Raw genomic sequence first — 21,568 nt, 5'->3', positions numbered from 1 at the left:
TAACAATTTATCAGGTGAATTATGTAAATGATGTAGTTCCACAGCCCTTATGATGAACTATATGCCTTTTTCTACTGACGTTCTGAGTTGTAGATAGCGATACATAAAACACATTACCATTCTGATACATCCACTTGTAGACAAGCCTATATGAGTGAGTGGAGGCGGGGCAAATTTGCAAATTCATGACTCCACGTATACTAAATGAAGCAAGGGTGTAGAGTTAGATTCAAGCTATTTTTTCCACAGGAAAATCCTTCCTTGGTGATTAAAGACGGGATTGAATGGATAAAATGATTGACTACAGGGGGACTTTAACTAAAAACTTTTTGTGTGTGTGTGTTATTTATAAAAGGTTTTGAAAAACACCTAAAAGTATGCCATATAGGAATGTTTGCTTTTGCAAACACCATTAATAAATGTCCTCAAGCTACTATAACAGGCTCATAGAGCATGTGGCCAGAGTCCTGAAAATAAATGAGAGTATAAACCACAAACTACAGGACAACCTGCTGTGAACACTTCTCTGTCAGGTAGGTGTGTGAATGAGCATGTGTTCAACATGTTTGGGAGAGTCAGTTGTGGAAAATCATATGAGGAGTGATTACAGAGTAAGGGCCCACATTTGCTGTTTTGCTCTCTTTTTACAGCTCTCATATACTACATTCCTTTGAAAACAGATGAGTTGTTGTTGTTGTACTTAATGAACCAGGACAAGCGTTCAAACTTTCTTGTTTCTCATGATCTTAAAAACGGTAAAAGGTCTCTGTAAATGTATTTATATATTTATTTAATTTAGTTTAGCAGTCAATTTGTGTCCAGCAAACATGTGACCCTCAACAGAGTTCAAAAAAGTCTTCCTAAAATAACATTTTTAATTGGAGAATTTGAAATTTTAGATTTTATTTTCGGAATTGGAAACTGGATAGACAGGAAAAAGCAGTGTCCAGCAAGATGCACCTCACAATATTATTATTATTATTCTCAACATCTTGGAAAAATAGTAAAGAAAGATTAGATGTTTCCAAACTTCTGACAGTTCTCACTTCTCGCCATTTTTACAGGAGCAAATGAATAGGCAGTGGTCAAATTACTATCTGGAAAGATCCCAAGCGGAGAACAGAGGCTCAGGGTGACGTGGAGGTTAACTTCTTCACAGGACAGGACTAGTACAGAATGATGCCAGTGCGCTCATCTGGACCACACACATGCCACTGTGGCTGCCAGCCTTCTTCACAACGCTATTGTAGGTGAAAGCAGATAGCGCTGATTTAGAGGACCGGACTGTGAAAGACAGACAGAGATAATCCTTGTCACCATGTTTTCACATAAACACATCTGTCTTTGAGAAGAGCTCCTCGCACGGCCTGCCAAAGAGGAACCTGATCCTCTCTGTGGGCTGGAGTCGGTCCTTCATTCACACAGCACAGGGAATCCCCATGAGCAGATGCAGATCTCAGATCAGACCGAGCCGCAGCTTGTTTAGTTGAATGTAGACGGCGAAACTAGCTGGTCTTCAATCAGCATTTTCTGAGAAACTCCACCCGGGTTCTAGCGCTCTGTCCACCCACACCCAAACAAAAAAGATCAGACGCGCTACAGGACATCCTTCCATACAGAATGGCGAGCGCCTGGGTCCATATCGACAGACCAATCAGGAGGGCAGGACGCCCAATAATAATAACAACGCATGTTCTTTTGGACTCACAGCATGGCCATCTCATGAGTTGGCTGAAAGACTGTAGGTGTGGTCCCGTGCATGTGCACGTGCACATAGAGCTTGCACGAATACTCATTGCACCTAATTGGCTAGTAATTCAGAAAATGGCTATTCAGCAGGCCAATTTTAACCTCATGTAAATTAATATTCAAATATGTACATGTATATATATATATATATATATGTAATATTAATATTCAAAAAACATTTTTCTATAGACATCGAAGATCAGCCGTTTTCAATCTGCAGAGCAAAATAGCCTAATTTGTATATATTTTGACATGACACAGATCATAGCATTGTTTCCTATGAAAAAAAACATGCAACTATGCAGTCCGATTCACAAATAAATGACTAGATGGTCCTTTTAGAAGATTTGGCATCTACTAAATCTTTTGCTGAATGAGCTGAACAAATCTGACAAGCTGATTGTCACTGCATGCCGTCAGTGGCATTTTCACGGATGTTATTCCATGTTGTAGACACCGAATCAGTTTTCTTTCTGCTGATAACACACATTTTGGAAGGAAAGACTAAATAAAAGTGGAATCAGTACATAAAATACTTAATATTAAAGATGAACAGCGAGTGTTATTTGCCATTGCAGTGAAAGCACAAGTGCCAGTCTATCTGGGTTCACTCCACCACAGGATGTAGTGACGGTGTTCTGTCGATTTTTGCCGCGAATTGATCACAAAATGCCGATTGAAGTCGTATGAAATACAATTATAACGCAATTCTAAGTTATGAGTAGCTACTGTATACTGTAGATTACTGTTTTTATTTTTAAAATGGTGTGAAAAGTAAAAATTATCATAAAATATTCATCTTTGACTTGTCAAAGTACACATTTCCTCATAGTTCTGAAACTTTCAGTTATTCTTTTTCAGCTGGCTGACCATACAAATATTCATATGGTAGTAAGCATTTTTTAAAGGGAAATTATACATTATAACAGGAAAATGTACCTTTTTTAAAAAAAACAAACAAACAAGCAAATCTCGATGGGTAGCATGAATCGTCAGAACACCGGATCACGTGCGCTCCACTGAATTATTGGTTCACTTCAACTGGTTGTCGCTCCTGAAAGTCACTCTTATCTTGAATAAGATTTCTCATTTCACTGAAAAGTCTGTGGTGTGTCTCGAGATAAATTAAAACCTTTCTAAGAGAGTCATAACATGAAAAATTTTGGGAAACCCTGGGCCAGGGAAGAAGATAGTGAGACTACTAAAGGATTTTACCTGCAGACTGTCCAGAATGATTCGGAGCGACTGGACCTGTCGTCGGACCGCTCCAGAGAAACGGTCGTAAGTGGTGGCATCATACTCACTCATCTCAATTTCCTTGAGCCTGTAACAAAAAAAAAAAAAAAACCAACACATTAGACACACACTCTGCAGTGTTTACAATTACTGAAGTATGAGTACAGACTAAAGCACCAACATTATTACAGCTCATGTGAGCTCTTCAAAACGTATCTAAGCAACCACTTATCAACCGCTTTAGAAACTTCACATTTGTAACCTTCAAGCATTTTGGTTGAGAGTTTTGTACAGGTAAGAACTACTTAACATAACAATTTGTCTTCATTGACATTCTTGCCCTGAGAAGTCTTGTAAACAATGTCTAGTTTGTCTTAAAAGAGTGTTCTAGGGCAGAACATTGATCTGTTTAGTCACACATTAAGTACAGCTGTCAAGATAAAGAACAGTGCACACTTGAGAGTAGGAGGTGTAGGATAAACATTTCTCTAAGGCAAGTCCCTACAGCTCCATGACCAGCACCCACAGACATGCAACACCCAGGTGCTCAAAGCCCAGCTAGCCTCAACAGTGTGGGTGTAAGAGGGATGGAGGCTGGAGCTCTGCCAGGTCAAGAGTCAACCACGGTGATCGCTGCGTCAATGTCACCAAAACATTTCATACACACACCCTACCAAAAAAGAAAAGAAAAGGCTTTAAGGTATTTTCGACCTGAAAACCTCTAAATGTCCATCACAATCTTTAAAGGATTATCCCATATAGGCTAAGATAATATCAATATTAATGATAAAACTGCTTGTAATTGAGGAAAAATAAAAGGAAATATTATTAAAATGTGTTTTTTTTGCATCAAATTATTTTTATACATTAATAATAATTAGCTAATTTAACTACTTTTAAGTCATCCTGTGGCCACCATTGGAAAATGTCTGAGTCCCCTTAGTTGGCCCTGTCCCATTGGTTGAAAACACTGGCTTATATTATAAAAACCCTTAAGATTTTTGGCATTCTGAATTTTTTAGGACAATAAAGCATGTTTCCTTTCTGAATTCTCAATACTATAATGTGCCTGATGCTTTTTTGTGGTGATTCCCATTATTCTTAATGATAATTTTCAGTTGATTCTGGAAAAATACTGTAATACTTTTTTTTTTTTAAATCTGTAATGAAAATCAATAGAGTACTGCAGTAGTGATGTATTCCAGGCCAACCTGGAAGTTAACATCACCCTGGTTCCCTCGACAAAAGTCCAATAGGATTTTTTCCATTGGCTTTTTGACTATTGCAAGATCTGTGACTAACACAGCATATGATTAATACACGTTTTGTTCATCATGATACCCAACTTTTATGAATTTTGAAGCATAAATACAATCAGCAAAAGTCAAAAGCTAAACGTAGGATCCATCAAGAGCTAAACGTAGGATCCAAGTTTCCAGACGTCACCATCACTAAGTTTCTGACAACTCCTTCTTTTTTTAAAAACATTTTCCCTGAAAGTTCATGTTATAATAGTGTGCAAGAGTGCAAGAGGCTGTGAAAGTGTAGATGAGTAGATGAGTTTATCTGTTCGGCTGATGACGTTTAATGTCCTCAACAACATCTACAGTCCCATTTAACCACTTGTTAGTAACCACCCTTTACAAGACAAGTAAAATATTAAAAAAACAACAACTGATGTATTTTATATTGTAGAATCAAATATGAAAATATCTTGAAGTTTTGTTCACCACAGATCTTATTTTAGGCATTTATCCAAAAATCCATTGAAAAAAAAAAGTATTGACTTCAGGGTGATGGAACCAAAAGTGCTAAAACTCATTTCCAGATTTTGGCCTGAAAAAATATGTCATCCATGCACCACCCTACAATTATGATGCATAATTCAATTTTAATAAAATATAATTTATGTTTAGCAGTTTTTGTATATACATTTGTGCTTTTTTACAAACTTTTTTGCAAAAAAAATGATGATAATTAGCAAGGGTTGTACTTAATTGTTATAAAAATGCAGAAATCCTAACTCCAAAACATACATTTGTTTGTGTTTTTACTGAGAAGTGTGATTTCTGTGCCACTAGAGTAACAGAACTGCAAATTTAATCTGCACCATGTTCTTGATAGGATCTATGAGATTCCCCCAATCACTTGATGGACAGGCCTCAGCAGAACTGTTTCTGTCGCACAGGTGGTGTGTGTGAAGCCAATAATCCCTAAACAGATTCTACAGTTAATCCAACTCTTCAGCTCAGGTCCAGGACGGGCCTACATGAGTGTGTGTGTGCATGTGAGAGCCTAGGTGTTTGATGTCATGAGGGGGAAACAGAGTGTGAAGTGTGTCTAGACTGTAACGGCCCACAGACCTCAGGTGTGCTCACTATCAGACTTGAGATCAGACCAGACACTGTGATCTCAAAACACTGTGACACCATGATTCTTTTCAAAAGAAACGATCCCTCACCTCTCCATCACCACCTGGACCAAAAATATCTGGAAAAGCCACAAAAGTGCCGCTAAATTCTTCCTGTGCTACAAAAGATAAATGTAACATGTAAGGAGTGCTCTCTTCTTGCTCGTGGCATTATCGCTGTCCTTCTTCCTCCTTAGCTCCTCACACACACACACACTGTGGGTTTCCTGTCTGGCCTCTGAAGCTCACATTCTTTGCGCAGTGTTATTGGAGGGAGGACAGACTGCTGCTATTTTCTCCTGAATTCCAAACTTGTCCACAGACCGGAGAGTGAGGTGGCCAGCGTGGCCATGCAACAGCAGTGGGAAGAAGCACATGAGAGTGAAAAAGTGCAGAGAATATATAGAAGCAAGTGCAGCAAGTCATAGAAGCAAGTCAAACAATTGAAGCGTTTGTGAACGTGAACATCAAAAGCATTTAAAAATCTTTAAGATTTAGCTTTCCATAAATCATAATTTATTCAAATAACAGCATTTTAAATCAATATCTGACCAAATGCGTTTCATCTCATCTCATCAGAGTCACAAATTATTTGCTCTTATCCTCTGATTGTGATTGTATCTCGCTATTGGCGTTATCCGATCTTAGTGCTGCATTTGATACTATTGATAACAAAAAACGTAAAGGGTTAGTTCACCCAAAAATGAAAATTAAGTCATTAATTACTCACCCCCATGCTGTTCCAACCCCGTAAGACCTTCGTTCGTCTTCGGAACACAAATAAAGATATTTTTGATTGAATCTGAGAGCTGGATCAGTCCTACATAGGATGCCTAAGGGACTGGCTCTTGACGGCCCATAAAGTCATTAAAGAAAAGGTTTAAATATTCCATGTGCCTACAGCGGCTCAATTATAAGTTTATCAAGCGACGAGACTACTTTTTGTGCGAAAAAAACATAAATAACGACTTTATTCCACTATTCCATTACTTCCTTATGGGCGCATGCGCGAGAACTGAGACGAGGACGTTCTCATTCGTCTACTTCTTGTTACCGGCTGCTCACCGCTTAGGAGTTTTACCGCCCCCTACCGTATAAGATGATGTGCTGATATAGCTGGAAGCGCAAAACTTTCTGTTTACAAGCAGAGGAAGATGCGCGCTGTGCACTTAAAAGCCTTTAATCTTCTCAAAAAACGACAGTGTTCCTTATAATCCGGAGCGCCTTATATTTGGATCATCATTTTATACGGTAGGTGGCGGTAAAACTCCTAAGCGGTGAGCAGCCGGTAACAGCCGGTGAGCAGCCCTTACGGGGTTGGAACAGCATGGGGGTGAGTAATTAATGACTTAATTTTCATTTTTGGGTGAACTAACCCTTTAATTCTAAATGTTTTTCTGATGAAGACTTTGAAAGATATGCGTGAAAGAATATATGGGTTCTGTGGCCAAAGCAGCTGTAAACTCTAGAAAAGCCATTTAATTTTAAAAGAACAAGAAAAATCCTGTGAAATGTTCCCTTTAAGATCTATTAAGCTTTTAAAAAAAGAGCAAAAGAGCTTTGTGCAGTCCATTGGCCCAAACAGAGGTGTCCTTGATGGAGAAACACTTGTACTTGCTTCATGTGCCTGCCCACACAGCTTAATGAATCGCAGCATTCACAGGGTGCATATCTGAGATAACTGGGCCCTTTGAAGACCTCTATAGTGTCTATTCTGTGATCTAGAACGTGCTGTTTTTTTACGAGTCACTCATTTTAATATTTCTTGTCCGTTCCAAAGCGTGGTACTCTCTACACCCCACATAGCATGACTGACTGATTTGCATCATGCACATGTGAAAAACACTCTACATACCAAAATTGACTCACTTACCAACTTAATTACCAGGTTGATGGTCTTATTGTACAGTAAATAATTGAAAGTTTTTATGCAATTCCAAAAATGTCTTGTCTTTGTTTTCTTCAGTCTTAATAACTTGCTCTTCCTTTGAAAGTACATCCGTTTCCTTCTTTCATCACACAGGCCATGTGTTTATCCGCACAACTATGTTCCTTTTTTTGAAAGAAATTATATCTGCGAGGATTTTCAGTCTGGATTTAGACCGTACTATTGTACTAAGACAGCTCTCATTAGAGTCACAAATGATTTGCTCTTATTCGATCGTGGTTGCATCTCTCTATTAGTGTTACTCGATCTTAGTGCTGCATAAATGCAATGCATGCATAGACAGCTCAGTAGCTTATAAAACGAAGCCTCACACACATACTTGCTTTCATTGAGACAGCACTGCAAAATATCTGGAGAGATTAACAGGCACTCAGGCCAGAGGGTAAAGGTCACGCAGGGTCAAGGGTAGGCTTTTTGGAGAAATCTGTGTTTGAACTGAGTGAGTGATGAATGAGAGAGACAGATGGGTGTACCTCTGCTTAAAAGCCTTCTCCCCCATCTCGCGTGCTGCTTTCTTCACCTCGTCTGGCACAGCGTCTTTCTCCGCCTGAGAGATCTGGTAAACTTTGTGCCCGGCGTCCAGACGGTAGGGTCCTCCCTTCCCTCCGAGACCTGCTGTATCTCTGCCACCTGCACCAACATGCAGGCAATTTGTTGAGTTACCACGTAGGTGATTGATAAGCGTGTGTAGGGTACTTGCATAATAATTGGAGATTTAAAAAATACAGGTTAATTTAAATATTTTTAATTTAACTTTTATTTAGAGAGCTTGCTTTAAAGTTAGAGATGGATTTATAGGCAAATTTAAAGAAAACAGTCATTAGGTCCTATTTAATATGTTTGTTTTTTTTTTAAAGTAAATTGTGATTCTCATTAGATTTTATTTATTATGGTAAAGTTAAATTCTACAGTATAACAGTAAATACAATTTTGAATGTGCATAAATGAAATGCAGTACAACAAATCTTTAGCTGATGTATAAATATGGAGTTTTGTTTCCGTGCCACTTTTACCTTTGGCATGCTCAGCTGTGATTAAAAATATTTTTTAGTAATATTAGTGACAATGTGACAAAATTAACTCATTTGAGCTGGATATTGGCACAGTTTTTCAGCTGAATTGAATAAACATTGCACTGCCTTGCTTTTGGCTTGCTTAGTTGGGGTTATTTAATATTTAATATTTAACAATATTATTGATCTGTGTTGTACTACTTTCATGTTATCACTGTGAAGCTGCTTTGATACAATCTGTATTGTGAAAAGCGCTATATAAATACATGTGACTTGACTTGAGCTGAATAATGACACAACTATCTTCATTATTGATGAACAGCAACAATGACAGTTATTGACCTGAACTGAGCTGAATAAAGACTATTATCTTTTGTGGAGCCTGTTTATAGCTTTAAGAATTTGTTTCATAACTGATGTATGACTGATGTACAACCTGATTTATTCATATTGATATTCCTATTTCATTACTGTGATGGGGTTAAATATGACTGGACAAGTTTTGTGTTTCTCCTTTGATGGGATGTGACTATACCTGTGCCTCCAGCCCACTGGTTCCCCCCAACATGAGGGGCGTTTTTGGGGTCAATTTTTCCATGTTTGGGGGAGCTGACATCTAGGCCACTGTCTCTCTGAATGGTGATCTGAAATAAGAAAGCACTTTCAATAGTATCATTGAAAATTCACCCATTTGATCTCCATCTAGGGTTATGAGGTAAATTAAATCCAAGTCATCTTTACATTGCAAAGCAAGTGAGTTATATACCAAAGAACAGAATGAGCTTACACAGACTTTTTGATGTGCCATAAACATTTACTCTGGAATCACAATCGCAGGAAACAATGTATTATGCAAGAAAAATAACTGTTTATTCTCAAGCCGAGCTGCCAGGAAACAAGTCACAAACTGAATGACAATGCAAAGTTTGTTGACTGATAGATTTAAACATTTTAAAATGTCTTCAAACAGGGGTCCACGACTTAAAGGGTTAGTTCACCCAAAAATGAAAATTCTGTCAGTATTTACTCACCCTCATGTTGTTCCAACCCCGTAAGACCTTCGTTCATCTTCGGAACACAAATTAAGATATTTAGGATATTAAGATCGCTCCTGCATACAGTCCATAGGCTTCTTGAGGGACTGGCTCTTGCCGTCCTCGAAAAGTAATTGAAGACATCGTTAAAATAGTCCAAGTGACTACAGGGGCTCAATCTTAAGTTTATCAAACGACGAGAACACTTTTGTGCGCAAAAAAACAACAAAAATAACGACTTTATTTCAACTATTCACTTCCTTCTCCATAAACCTATAGTCCGTTAACGTAGTGTGATTGCGTAGAGCTACGTCACACGTAGGCTCACTATTGGCCGACGCTGGTCATGTGTGTGTGATGCGTGTGACGTACAATAACAGAAGCTTACGCTATTAAACTAGTTAGCTGACTCGCGCAGAGGGAGAAATAAACGAATAGTTGAAATAAAGTCGTTATTTTTGTTGTTTTTTTGCGCACAAAAGTGTTCTCGTCGTTTGATAAACTTAAGATTGAGCCCCTGTAGTCACTTGGACTATTTTAACGATGTCTTTTATGACTTTTCGGGGACGGCAAGAGCCAGTCCCTCAAGAAGCCTATGGACTGTATGCAGGAGTGATCTTAATATCTTAAATATCTTAATTTGTGTTCCGAAGATGAACGAAGGTCTTACGGGGTTGGAACAACATGAGGGTGAGTAAATACTGACAGAATTTTCATTTTTGGGTGAACTAACCCTTTAAATCTCAATTTTAACAATGAAAAGTACTGTAACATACAGACAATGATGCATGTGCAACAACAATAACATGCATCGTTCTAATTTACTGTCTTAACATAATATAACTATCATAATGTGTTTGGTTTCTATTAATATGCAAGGCTACACATTTTGTATTGGGGTGACGGTCCCTGCTCCATGTTTTTGTGAGAAAGATGGAAAGAAAAATCTCAGCAGAGCACAAAAATGCACAATAAATGGATTACTGTCACATGGGACATCACTGCTTTTTTGCAAGGCCTTGTCTCATGGTTCATGGGGGATATCTCAACCAATTTTGAAGCGTTATCAGACATATTTGTTTCCTAATGTTGACTTGAAGCTCTCTGAAGCAGGTTTCTACATTCATTTAGTGGCAATCTCTCCCTCTTCTTATCTTCCTTCACACAGTCCATTCATATCATAAAGCACTGGGCCTCTCTTTAATACCCACACACCCATCTGAAGGGTTGTGGGGCTTTCTCATGACCTCCACACACTCCTTTACAGCCTCCTGCTGTGTGCAAATACAGTCTGAACGCTTCAAACTTGTGAGCGTGGTGTCTTTGAGAGAGATAGCAGCACAGTTGGACTCTTTTAATGTTGGACAGTGAGAGAACAGATACTTATTGTTTGAACATGTCACTTTCCCTCCTATAAATATAAAAGGCAATTCTCATTATGCAACGATCCTGCATGCTTTGACTAGGCAAGGTCACGTAAGGTCCCTGAACTTGAAGTCTTAGCTTATTAAGACACTTCCCGTTTTACACTGCACACTGAAGGGAAGTACACATGTAGGGAATGAACAGAAATGTTTTTGCCAAGTCATACGGAAAGGAACAGTTGAAATAAACAGACCGTGGAAGCTAGAGGAAAGATCTGCCCTTTGTGATCCAGTGGGTTAAATCAGTCATGCAGGGTGAAAGTTTTGATGCTGCATGAATTAACCTTTAATACTTTAAAAATATTTAATCCAAAAGCGAATTAGTCACCCTCATGCCATTTCAAATGTGTTTTCTTTGGTGGAAAACAAAATATGTTTTGCTGAGGGATAATGCCGAATTTTCCATACAATGAAGCATATGTCTGAATTGCCTAGAGTATTTCTTAAACTCATTATTTATGAATTAAAATAGTGCAGAAACATACAGAAAAAGAGATATAAAATAGAAAATGATATCATAGAGAGGACTGCGTGTGAAGAGTAAAGTGACTTAAATTTTGAGTAAATTATTCCTGTAAATCCATCTTTAAATACATGTCTGTCAGGATTTCTTTTTAAATAGAATGAAGAGATGACAAGATCATAGTCAGCATTTTCATTTCAATTCTGAAATTGGTCCAATATAACAACAAATTCCTCCAGTTTAAATATTCACTATATGATGTCCAGATACTTTTTTGTGAGTGTAATATTATACTCAAGGCTCTTTTGACACCTACACACACACTTAATCTGATATGAGGTCATGCACTTTCAATATTTCACAACAAAGTGTGTGTGTGTGTGAGATATAATGTGTCTAAGTGTGTATTAGGAACGGAAGAGATATGGCTTACAGATGTTCACGATGAACGTGGCTTAGAGATGAACATTTGCCAATAACATGTACATAAATGCCACACCAGCAAGATGCATTTGAACACATAACAAGCCATTGTAGATATCTGCATAAAAACGTGTACCCTATATCCACTGCCAAACTTCTTCTCTACGGAAGATCAGTGACAGTCCTGTTTATGATAAGGAGATTTATGTGAGCATGCACGTGCAACGTGGCTTCAGATTAGCTGGGATTTAACAGCACAAAAATGAGGCACACAAGCATTATCACAACACCCTACTGACATTACAGATTAAAACAAGAGTAGACAGACAGTTTTGAAAATCAGACAGATATACAGACAAAAGGACAGATAAACAGGTGGGCAGACATATAGGAAAAAAACAGACATATACACAGACAAGACAGACAGACAGGTCAGCAGACATTAGGGCAAACAGACAGGCAGACAGACAGACAGACAGACAGACAGGTCAGCCGACATTAGGGCAGGCAGACAGACAGACAGACAGACAGACAGACAGACAGACAGACAGACAGACAGACAGACAGACAGGTCAGCCAACATTAAGGCAGGCAGACAGATAGACAGACAGACAGGTCAGCAGACATTAGGGAAGACAGACAGACACACACACAGAAAGGTCAGCAGACATTAGGGCAGACACACACACACACAGACAGACAGACACACAGGTCAGCCGACATTAGGGCAGGCAGGCAGGCAGGCAGGCAGACAGAGAGACAGACAGACAGGTCAGCAGACATTAGGGCAGAAAGACAGACACACAGACAGGTCAGCAGACATTAGGGCAGACAGGCAGACAGACAGGCAGACAGACAGACAGGTCAGCAGACATTAGGGCAGGCAGGCAGACAGACAGGTCAGCACACAATAGGGCATACAGACAGACAGAAAGACAGACAGGTCAGCAGACAATAGGGCATACAGACAGACAGACAGACAGACAGGTCAGCAGACAATAGGGCAGGCAGACAGACAGACAGACAGGTCAGCAGACAATAGGGCATACAGGCAGACAGACTGACAGGTCAGCAGACAATAGGGCATACAGACAGACAGACAGAAAGACAGACAGGTCAGCAGACAATAGGGCAGGCAGACAGACAGACAGACAGGTCAGCAGACAATAGGGCAGGCAGACAGACAGACAGACAGGTCAGCAGACAATAGGGCATACAGGCAGACAGACTGACAGGTCAACAGACAATAGGGCATACAGACAGACAGACAGAAAGACAGACAGGTCAGCAGACAATAGGGCAGGCAGACAGACAGACAGACAGACAGACAGACAGACAGGTCAGCAGACAATAGGGCATACAGACAGACAGACAGACAGGTCAGCAGACAATAGGGCAGGCAGACAGACAGACAGACAGGTCAGCACACAATAGGGCATACAGACAGACAGAAAGACAGACAGGTCAGCAGACAATAGGGCATACAGACAGACAGACAGACAGGTCAGCAGACAATAGGGCAGGCAGACAGACAGACAGACAGGTCAGGCAGACAGATAGACAGACAGGTCAGCAGACATTAGGGCAGGCAGACAGACAGGTCAGCAGGCATTAGGGCAGACAGACAGACAGGCCAGTGGACATTAAGGCAGACTGACAAACAGGTCAGCAGCCATTAGGGCAGACAGGTCACCAGACATTAGGGTAGACAGACAGGAGTGTGTTTCCCAAAAGAATTGTTAGCCATATGGTCACAATTCCTGTCGTTATCAGCATAGTTCAACGAGTCTGTATTTCCTGAAACCATCGTTCTAACAAACATTTGCAAACAGCATCGCAAAGTTGTGTGGTTGGAACGACGGCTCTCGACCTGTTGATAGATTTGTTTAGATTTTTGTTGTTAGACGGCTCTCGACCTGTTGTTAGCTAATTGATTTCTTCAATGATGCACCACACTATGGTTGTTCAGCAGCGAGTTACGCCATTGTACGAGAAACACACCCCAGATCGGCAGACATTAGGGCAGACAGACAGATAGACAGGTGGACAGACAGATAGTTTTAATGACAGACAGCTAGATAGGTGGGCAGACAAACTCAAAGACAGACAGTTTGATGACAGACAGATAGACAGGTGGGCAGGCAGACAGAAAAAGAAGATAATGAAGACACTGATACAGTGATTGAGATGAGTACAGTGGATGATCATCCTCCATATGCTAAACTAGAACATGTGAATATGAACTTCATTGCATTAGAGAGAAAATTCCAAACTGAAAACAAACAATGGTCACTAAAACATACAACAAAAATAATGTGATTTTGCCTCATTTTCTTTTCCTTCATTTCTGTCGATTTTAAGTGCATATATGTGCGTCTCAATCAGCTCCCTATGAATTTACGGTAAGGGAACATAGTGAGCATTGATGCTCCCTGGTTTTCACAGTGCACTGTGGGACTTTTTAGGGAGCGAACATTTCAGAAAAGACATTCTTACATGATTTAAGTGTGGCTGAAGTAAGAAGACAGTGTGCAGCAGTTTGCTTTTAGGGGTCACTATGTACAGAAAGACTTAAATTATGGAACAATTTTGACGTAACAAGCCTAAAGTAAATGGGTCATATGGCTAACTGGAGATGCAAAAGTGGGGCAGACCTCTAAATTAAGCCTTTTATCCAATTCCATGTGTATCTATGTAGGACAAATTTTGCTCACACGTCCAAGCAAACTTCAATAAGTACACACTTTCACACATGCAAACAAAACTGGACAAAATGCTTCACCATAAAGTTTGCTTCCTTATAGATAGTCATTTACATGAAATCTGAAACAAGTTCTCGTGTCCTGAAGTGGATGGAATGACTCCGAACTACTCAGTCTCCAGAGAGAAGTACTGGCCCATGTCTAGGATGAGTGCCTCGCTGCCCAGTGGGCAGAGCAGGAGCCCGGGTTGGAATGTGAGGAATGCCCGTGTTCCGAGGTTGTTTCTGAAATTAAATGTCCCAGGCTGTGTTCACTCGCAGACCCACACAGAGAGCAGGACAATGCAGTCAGACACACTGGACTGGCTGCTGACCACAGGAGGCCCACCGAACCCACAAACCCCTTCATTACATCAGCGCTGAGCTTTTACTTGGTCTCATGGGTTTCACAGTTCTGTTTACTCACCCTGCATATATACCACAAGAAGTTGATATCAGAAAAACTGTTGTACAGTAGATGAAGTACTGTTAATAAACTAGAACTAGTGCTGGGCAAAATGCCCTAAATCTTGCAGACAATGTTGTAATAATGTTTTAAAAATGTTCTGATTAGATGAATTGAAGCCACTTTAATTTAGTCGTTTATTTAATTGAAGTTGCGCCATTGCTCTTCATTGGTCAGATTATATACTGTTTTCCAATGAAGTCTCAACTGCTCACCAATGATTCATTTATTTGATAGAGTAAAAACAGCAATACTGTGAAAATATTATTTACATTTAAAAAATCACTGTTTTACCTAATTTTGAAATGTAATTTATTCCTGTGATGCAAAGCTGAATTTTCAGCATCATTACTGTCTTCAGTGTCACATGATCCTTCATAAATAATTTTAATATGCTGATTATATGCTCAAGAAACATTTGAAAACTGTTGTCCTGCTTAATATTTTTGTGGAAACTGCACCTTTTATGATATAGCAAAATCTCTGGACACTTCTATAGTTGAACAGAACAATATATACGACCCTACCACCCACCCTGAATTCAAATTGAAAGAAGAAGAGGAAGAGATGGTTCTTTAAAGGGGTCATATAATGCCATTTTTGTAAGCTAATATGAATGTTTAGGGTCTAAATGAAAACTTTGTAATATACTTTTATTAAAAATTCTCATTAGTATTGTAAGAAAATACTCATTTTACCTGGTCAAAAAGAACTCAGAACTTTCAGCACACCGTTTCAGTGCATATGCCTTTAAATGATAATGAGCTTCGCTGACTCCGCCCCTCTGTTCTGCTGGTGTTTTGACACCGCACATGGAGTGTTGCCTTGACAACAGTTGAGGGTATATTTTGGCGAGAGAATGGCAGCGGGAGTCTCTGAGGACACATCTGTGCAATCGTATCAGTTTGAACCGGAGTTGGACCCGGAACAAGATGACGGTCGCAAAGAAGTTTGACAATTAAGGGTCAAACAGACATTTCTGAATGGTTGGTTAATGTAATGTCACTTTGATCTATTTTTGTATGCACTGGCAGGGTAGAGTAGTGAGATACCAACGCTGAGTGTTTACTGATGTGTACGTTAGTTCATGAACAACTTTTTTCTGCGATTTGCCAAGATTAATATAAAGGTTAATAAAACTTTACACTCACTTCTTCTGGAGGTGCAGCAGGGACATGAATAGTTGGTACCAATTCTTTTTTCAGGAGCAGCTTCTCAGCAAAAGCAACTCCTACTGACCCTTGTTTATAAAGAAGTCTTGGATAAATTATTAGCGCAAGCATTGACGTTGATCATGGGAAATATTCACTTTAAAAACAAAACTCAGCCACTGTGTCTTCAGCGGTTCGGATTTAGGAACATCAAAATGACTATGTTTGTTATTACACCCAAGAACAGAACACTACAATTGCTTGGACGCCATTCTGCTCCAGCGTATCAACAATGACGGACTATGATGACAGCTCGCTCAGGGTGGGGGTGAGTTGAAATGCTGCAGTCAGTCAACACTGGCTCGATTTGAGGCAGGGAAAATATACACGGAGATTAAAAGAAAAACACTGGATAGATTTGTATCATTATGTTGGTTGTGCACAGGCACTGCCAACACACATTTCAGTACAATCAACTTGAAAAAGTGCAGGGTGCAGGTACATCGTTTTATGACCCCTTTAAATGCTAAAAGATGTCACAAAATGTCATCAGATAAATGTCAAAGCAGCAAAAAAATCCTCTTGTAAATTCAAGCAGTAAATGTAAAGAAAGCTGTGGCATTTCTTCCTACATTGACGGAGCTGACTAAATTCCTACATAAAACACAAATTTGCCCTGGTCAGACTGAGGCCTCTGCAGACATTTTAACACTTCTGGTTCAGACTCCATTCAAACTTTATTTTTATTCAAGCAATTATTGTGCATTTTTTGTAAATTATATATATATATATACACACTACTGGTCAAAATTTTTAGATCGGTAAGATTTTTTATGTTTTTAAAAGAAGTCTCTTCTGTACGGAGGCGTATTGCATTCACTTGAAGAAAAAAAATCTACTCTGTTTTTCTGAATGAACGAGTCAATTTTTCATGAGAAAAAAACAAAATTGCTCTGTTTTTCTGAATTAATGAGTTAATTTTTCATGAGAAAAAAAGTTTTTGCTCTGTTCAATTTTTCATGGAATTTTTTTGAAGAGCAAAAACAGAGCAAAAACTTTTTTTCTCACGAAAAAATTAACTCATTAATTCAGAAAAACAGCAAAAAAAACAATTTCTCATGAAAAATTAACTCATTAATTCAGAAAAACAGAGCAAAAACGTTTTTTCTCATGAAAAATTAACTCATTAATTCAGAAAAACAGAGCAAAAACTTTTTTTCTCATGAAAAATTTACTAATTAATTCAGAAAAACAGAGCAAAAATTTTTTTTCTCATGAAAAACTAACTCATTAATTCATAAAAATAGAGAAACATTTTTTTTCTCATGAAAAATTAACTCATTAATTCAGAAATACAGAGTAGATTTTTTTTCTTCAAGTGAATGCAATACGCCTCCGTACTTCTGCTCACCAAGGCTGCAATTATTTGATACAAAAAAAAAAGACAGTACTATTGTGAAATATTATTACAATTTAAAACAGCGGTTTTCTATGTGAATATATAGTGAAGTGTAATTTATTCCTATATATATATTAGGGGTGGAGCCGAATCCGAATACGGTATTCGGAAAGGTACAAATAATGTGTTTTTTACGAATACTTATTCCGAACAAATACTTAAAAAAATATTTGTATTCGGGAACAAGAAATACTTTATATCAAAAAGCTGCGTTCCTCACGAGACGCGAGTTGAGTGACTTGAGTCAGTGCGCGAGTTGAGTGAGTGACGTTCAGGAAGAGGTGACTGACACAGGCTGCTCCACACAGCAACAGAGAGGGCTCGGCTGAGCGAAAAAAAAAAAACACTTAACTGCATCACTATTTTTGTTTAATAGATGTTTGTACCTTAACTATGTTCCGGTGGCAGTTTATAACTTTCGGGAAGCGGAGTTTGATCGGGAGTATATTCCATTATTGACGTCTGCAGACGGGTGTTTTCATGTTCGCTCTGTTTACGTAGCTCTGTTAGCTCGGTAACGGTAATTATTTGTTTCATGGCTTGATTGAATTCCAATGTAGAATGCGGTCTGTTATTATAACAGGCCGCTGCTTATAAGTACAACACACCGTTGCTTAGGTTGCTATGAAAAACAGAGCGTTGCCATGGATTCTAAACGTAGAGACAGAACGGACTATTTTTCTTTTTTTAGCGGGAGCGATACAATCGTTTTTTAAATTAATAAACTCCTTTTTATATCCATATTTTGCGTCAAATTATTGATTTATTTGGTAGGTAGCCATGTAATAAGCGGGGTAATGTAGAGCGAGGCGTAGTTATAGCGAAAACCCTTCAGGCTTCGCGTCGGGCTCATAATCAACCTCCTCACTATAAATTATCCATATAACTTATTCTGTCTGCACAGCGTCCTCCACCGTGGTGTTGGGGTTCATAATGTTCACAATTATATTTTATTAGTTGTTGGTTTAACCATGGTTCATGAGGTAATGGCTGACTGTTATTTTCTTTTCAATGACTTTTCTTGTTACATGTTCATTGCTGGATTTATAGAAAAAACCAACCAATATTGCATATCCATAATTATTATAATGGATATAATTAAAGAATCCATACACTATAAAGTAGGCCTATTTTTAAAGATTTTTATGCCTATTTTGAATTTTACTCGAATACAAATACAAATACAAATACTTTTCCTCCCTGAACAAATACAAATACAAATAGCGGCTGCTTTGCACACCCCTAATATATATATATATATATATATATATATATATATATATATATATATATATATATATATATATATATATATATATATATATATATATATTCAAATTGATTCATTCAGGAACGAAGCAAGGGACGAAATCAAATATATCCCTACGATATATTATGCGAAAAACAGTCAGTGTTTCCAGATTGGGTGGGTTTAATCATTATTAAGATTTTTTTTTTTTTACATTTTTTTTTGTTTTTACTTATAACATATTAGGTCTTTAACAGTATATAACTAGCACTGTATTAGGTTTGAGATAGTATTAGATGATGGATGTTTTCAGCTGCTGTGTCTCTCTCGTCATGACTGTATGGTTTGTGATGTGTGTGTAAGGGGTGAGTCAAAGCGCCCTCTTATTTCCCGTCTGACACACATCATATCTATATTCTGCATCACTGATACTGCACACATCTGCTGCACTGATCACTTTATAAATACATCCATACATGCAGACAGACGGACATGTATGGAGCAGGATCAGTGAGCAGCGCTGACGTCAGGCTCACACATTCCTCGCATGACTGAACACTGTCACGTCCGTCATGTGTGGTCAGAATGATGTGCATCCAATTTAGTGGACAGGACCTCAGTGCCTAGACAAATATATCGTACGTACATAAACACTGTACAGGTACAAAAACAAAATTCCAGATCTCTGACATAAGAGACATTCACTCTAATCTATGACATTTAATTATGGAAAGTTGTGGTGTGCTGTTCTCATATATCGGGGCAAAATGATTGACAGCTTGGTATAAAGTCATAATAGACTCTTTCAAAAGGTTAAGGAGCTGTGGTTCGGTTTATCTGTAGCAACATGATTTTGTAGACCAGGTGTGAACAGAAGGTCACGTATTCTCCTTCATAAAACTAAACTTATATAGCCTGCAATAAACTAAATATATAAATTCTACACTAAATATATGAATTTTACACTAAATACACACATTTTACACACTGTAAAAAAAAAGTAGAGAAAACTTAAAAGTTTAAGGCAACCAGCTGAAGGACATTTTTGAGTTTTCTCAACTTAGGGTCACTAGTTGTACACACTTTTTCATGTTTTGAAAACAGAATTTGTCAAACAAAATGTGCGTTTGATTTTTTTACACAGCATTTTCTTAAATATATGCATATGAATTTTACACTAAGGGCCATGTTTACTAAAAAGGCCGGATCATTTCCATAATGACCAACACAATCTACCAAGAGCAGCACAAATTAGGGTCTGGTTTAAAACATGCTTTTTTTCAGGTGTTAAATAATGGCGCAAATACCAGTAAATTGACCAGCGCAAACATTAGTAAATTACCATGCATGATTCATTTAAACACCCTCCTTCCATAAATTTTGCATCTTACAGGGAAACTCCTATAAATGCATAAGCAATGAGATCAGCTGCAAAAATAACCCTATCTATGCCTTTTCAGCGCTAATTTTTCATTGCGTGTCTTTAGTAAATCCTCCTGACAGTAGTTTTTCAAAGCCAAAAGAGTGTTTGCGCTGGCAGAAGCTGTGCGCAAATATATATATATATATATATATATATATATATATATGTGTGTGTGTATATATGAAAAGTTCAGATGCGAAAGCCTCTAAGTGCCATTTGAAATTTCTTCAAGAATGATCATTTTTATCGAGCTTGTATATTTAAGTTCAGTAATTTCACTTAAATGGCAATGAAGATTACCTATTAATTGTCATTTAAGTGAAATTACTGAACTTAAATATACAAGCTCGATAAAAATGGTCATTTTAGAAGAAAATTTCAAATGGCATTTAGAGGATTTTGCATCTGAACTCTTCATATATACTGTGCATTTTACAAATCTATGAATTTTACACTTGCAAACTAAATATATGCATTTTAAACTTGTACGCTGATATATGCATTTTACTCAACATGTTTTCCTTTACAAATATATGAATCATATGCCTTTTACACTTAAAAGGTTAGTTCACCCAAAAAGCAAAATTCTGTCATCATTTACTCACCCTTGTGTTGTTCAAAACCTGTATGGCAACCAGAAAATTGATGGTAGCCATTGAAAAAACAAAAAGAAGAAAAACAAATCTATGTAAGTCAATGGATACCATCAACAGTCTTAACAACATTATTCAAAATATCTTATTTTGTGTTCAACAGACAAAAGAAACTCATAAAGGTTTGGAACTTGAGCGTGAATAAATGACAACCGAATTTTTACAGAAAAAAAAAAAGTGGGCGCCGGTCACTGCTGTGCTCCATAGACAATGAGTTCAATCAAATTCAAGTAATGAGCGTATCCTGCCTGATGTTTACAATGTGCTTTCAATCAACAAGCTCAGAGGAATGTTTCCCATTGTAGTAATGTAATGTAACTGAAAGCCATGATGTTGCATGCATCAGCAGGAGAAACCGAATCACTGTCAGAGCGGGCTTCTCATAACTCATGTAAAGGGAATCGGGGGATTGTGGGAAACGCATGAGCTGATTAATACACAGAGAAGGGAGACAACACAACACTAGCAAACTCACTGAGTGCTCACTCCCTCTGGGAACAGGAATGCTGCACAATAGGCCTCCGACTGAGGCCCTGACACACAGACGACTGAAACAGTGTGAGAGAGCAGAAAATATGAGCACTATGATAGGGGGAGAATTAAAGGACCCGAGGGAGAGTAACAAAACGAAGCAAGGGAATGAGACGGTCGACAGACTGAGAGAATGAGGAGGTGGCACAGATCCTAGAAGAGAAGACTCCCTGCCAGCTGGAGTCTGGGAATGTTT

General features: G+C 38.3%; 1 protein-coding gene across 1 annotated transcript in view; it reads right to left on the bottom strand.

Annotated features, from left to right (window-relative positions):
• Positions 1-21,568, bottom strand: part of vwa8 (von Willebrand factor A domain containing 8) — a 101,929-nt gene that overhangs the window by 11,160 nt on the left and 69,201 nt on the right. The window contains exons 38-40 of the mRNA XM_039683601.2: positions 8,892-9,000; positions 7,817-7,973; positions 2,965-3,073 (exon numbers count right to left, since the gene is read on the bottom strand). Of these exons, the coding sequence (XP_039539535.2) occupies positions 2,965-3,073; positions 7,817-7,973; positions 8,892-9,000 (375 nt within the window). The remainder of the gene's footprint in view (positions 1-2,964; positions 3,074-7,816; positions 7,974-8,891; positions 9,001-21,568) is intronic.

Source organism: Pimephales promelas, chromosome 7 (assembly GCF_988280905.1).
Source record: "Pimephales promelas chromosome 7, fPimPro1.hap1.1, whole genome shotgun sequence".
Lineage (NCBI taxonomy): Eukaryota > Metazoa > Chordata > Actinopteri > Cypriniformes > Leuciscidae > Pimephales > Pimephales promelas.
Note: the sequence above shows the minus strand (reverse complement) of the source record. Positions and strands in the feature narration are given on the sequence as shown.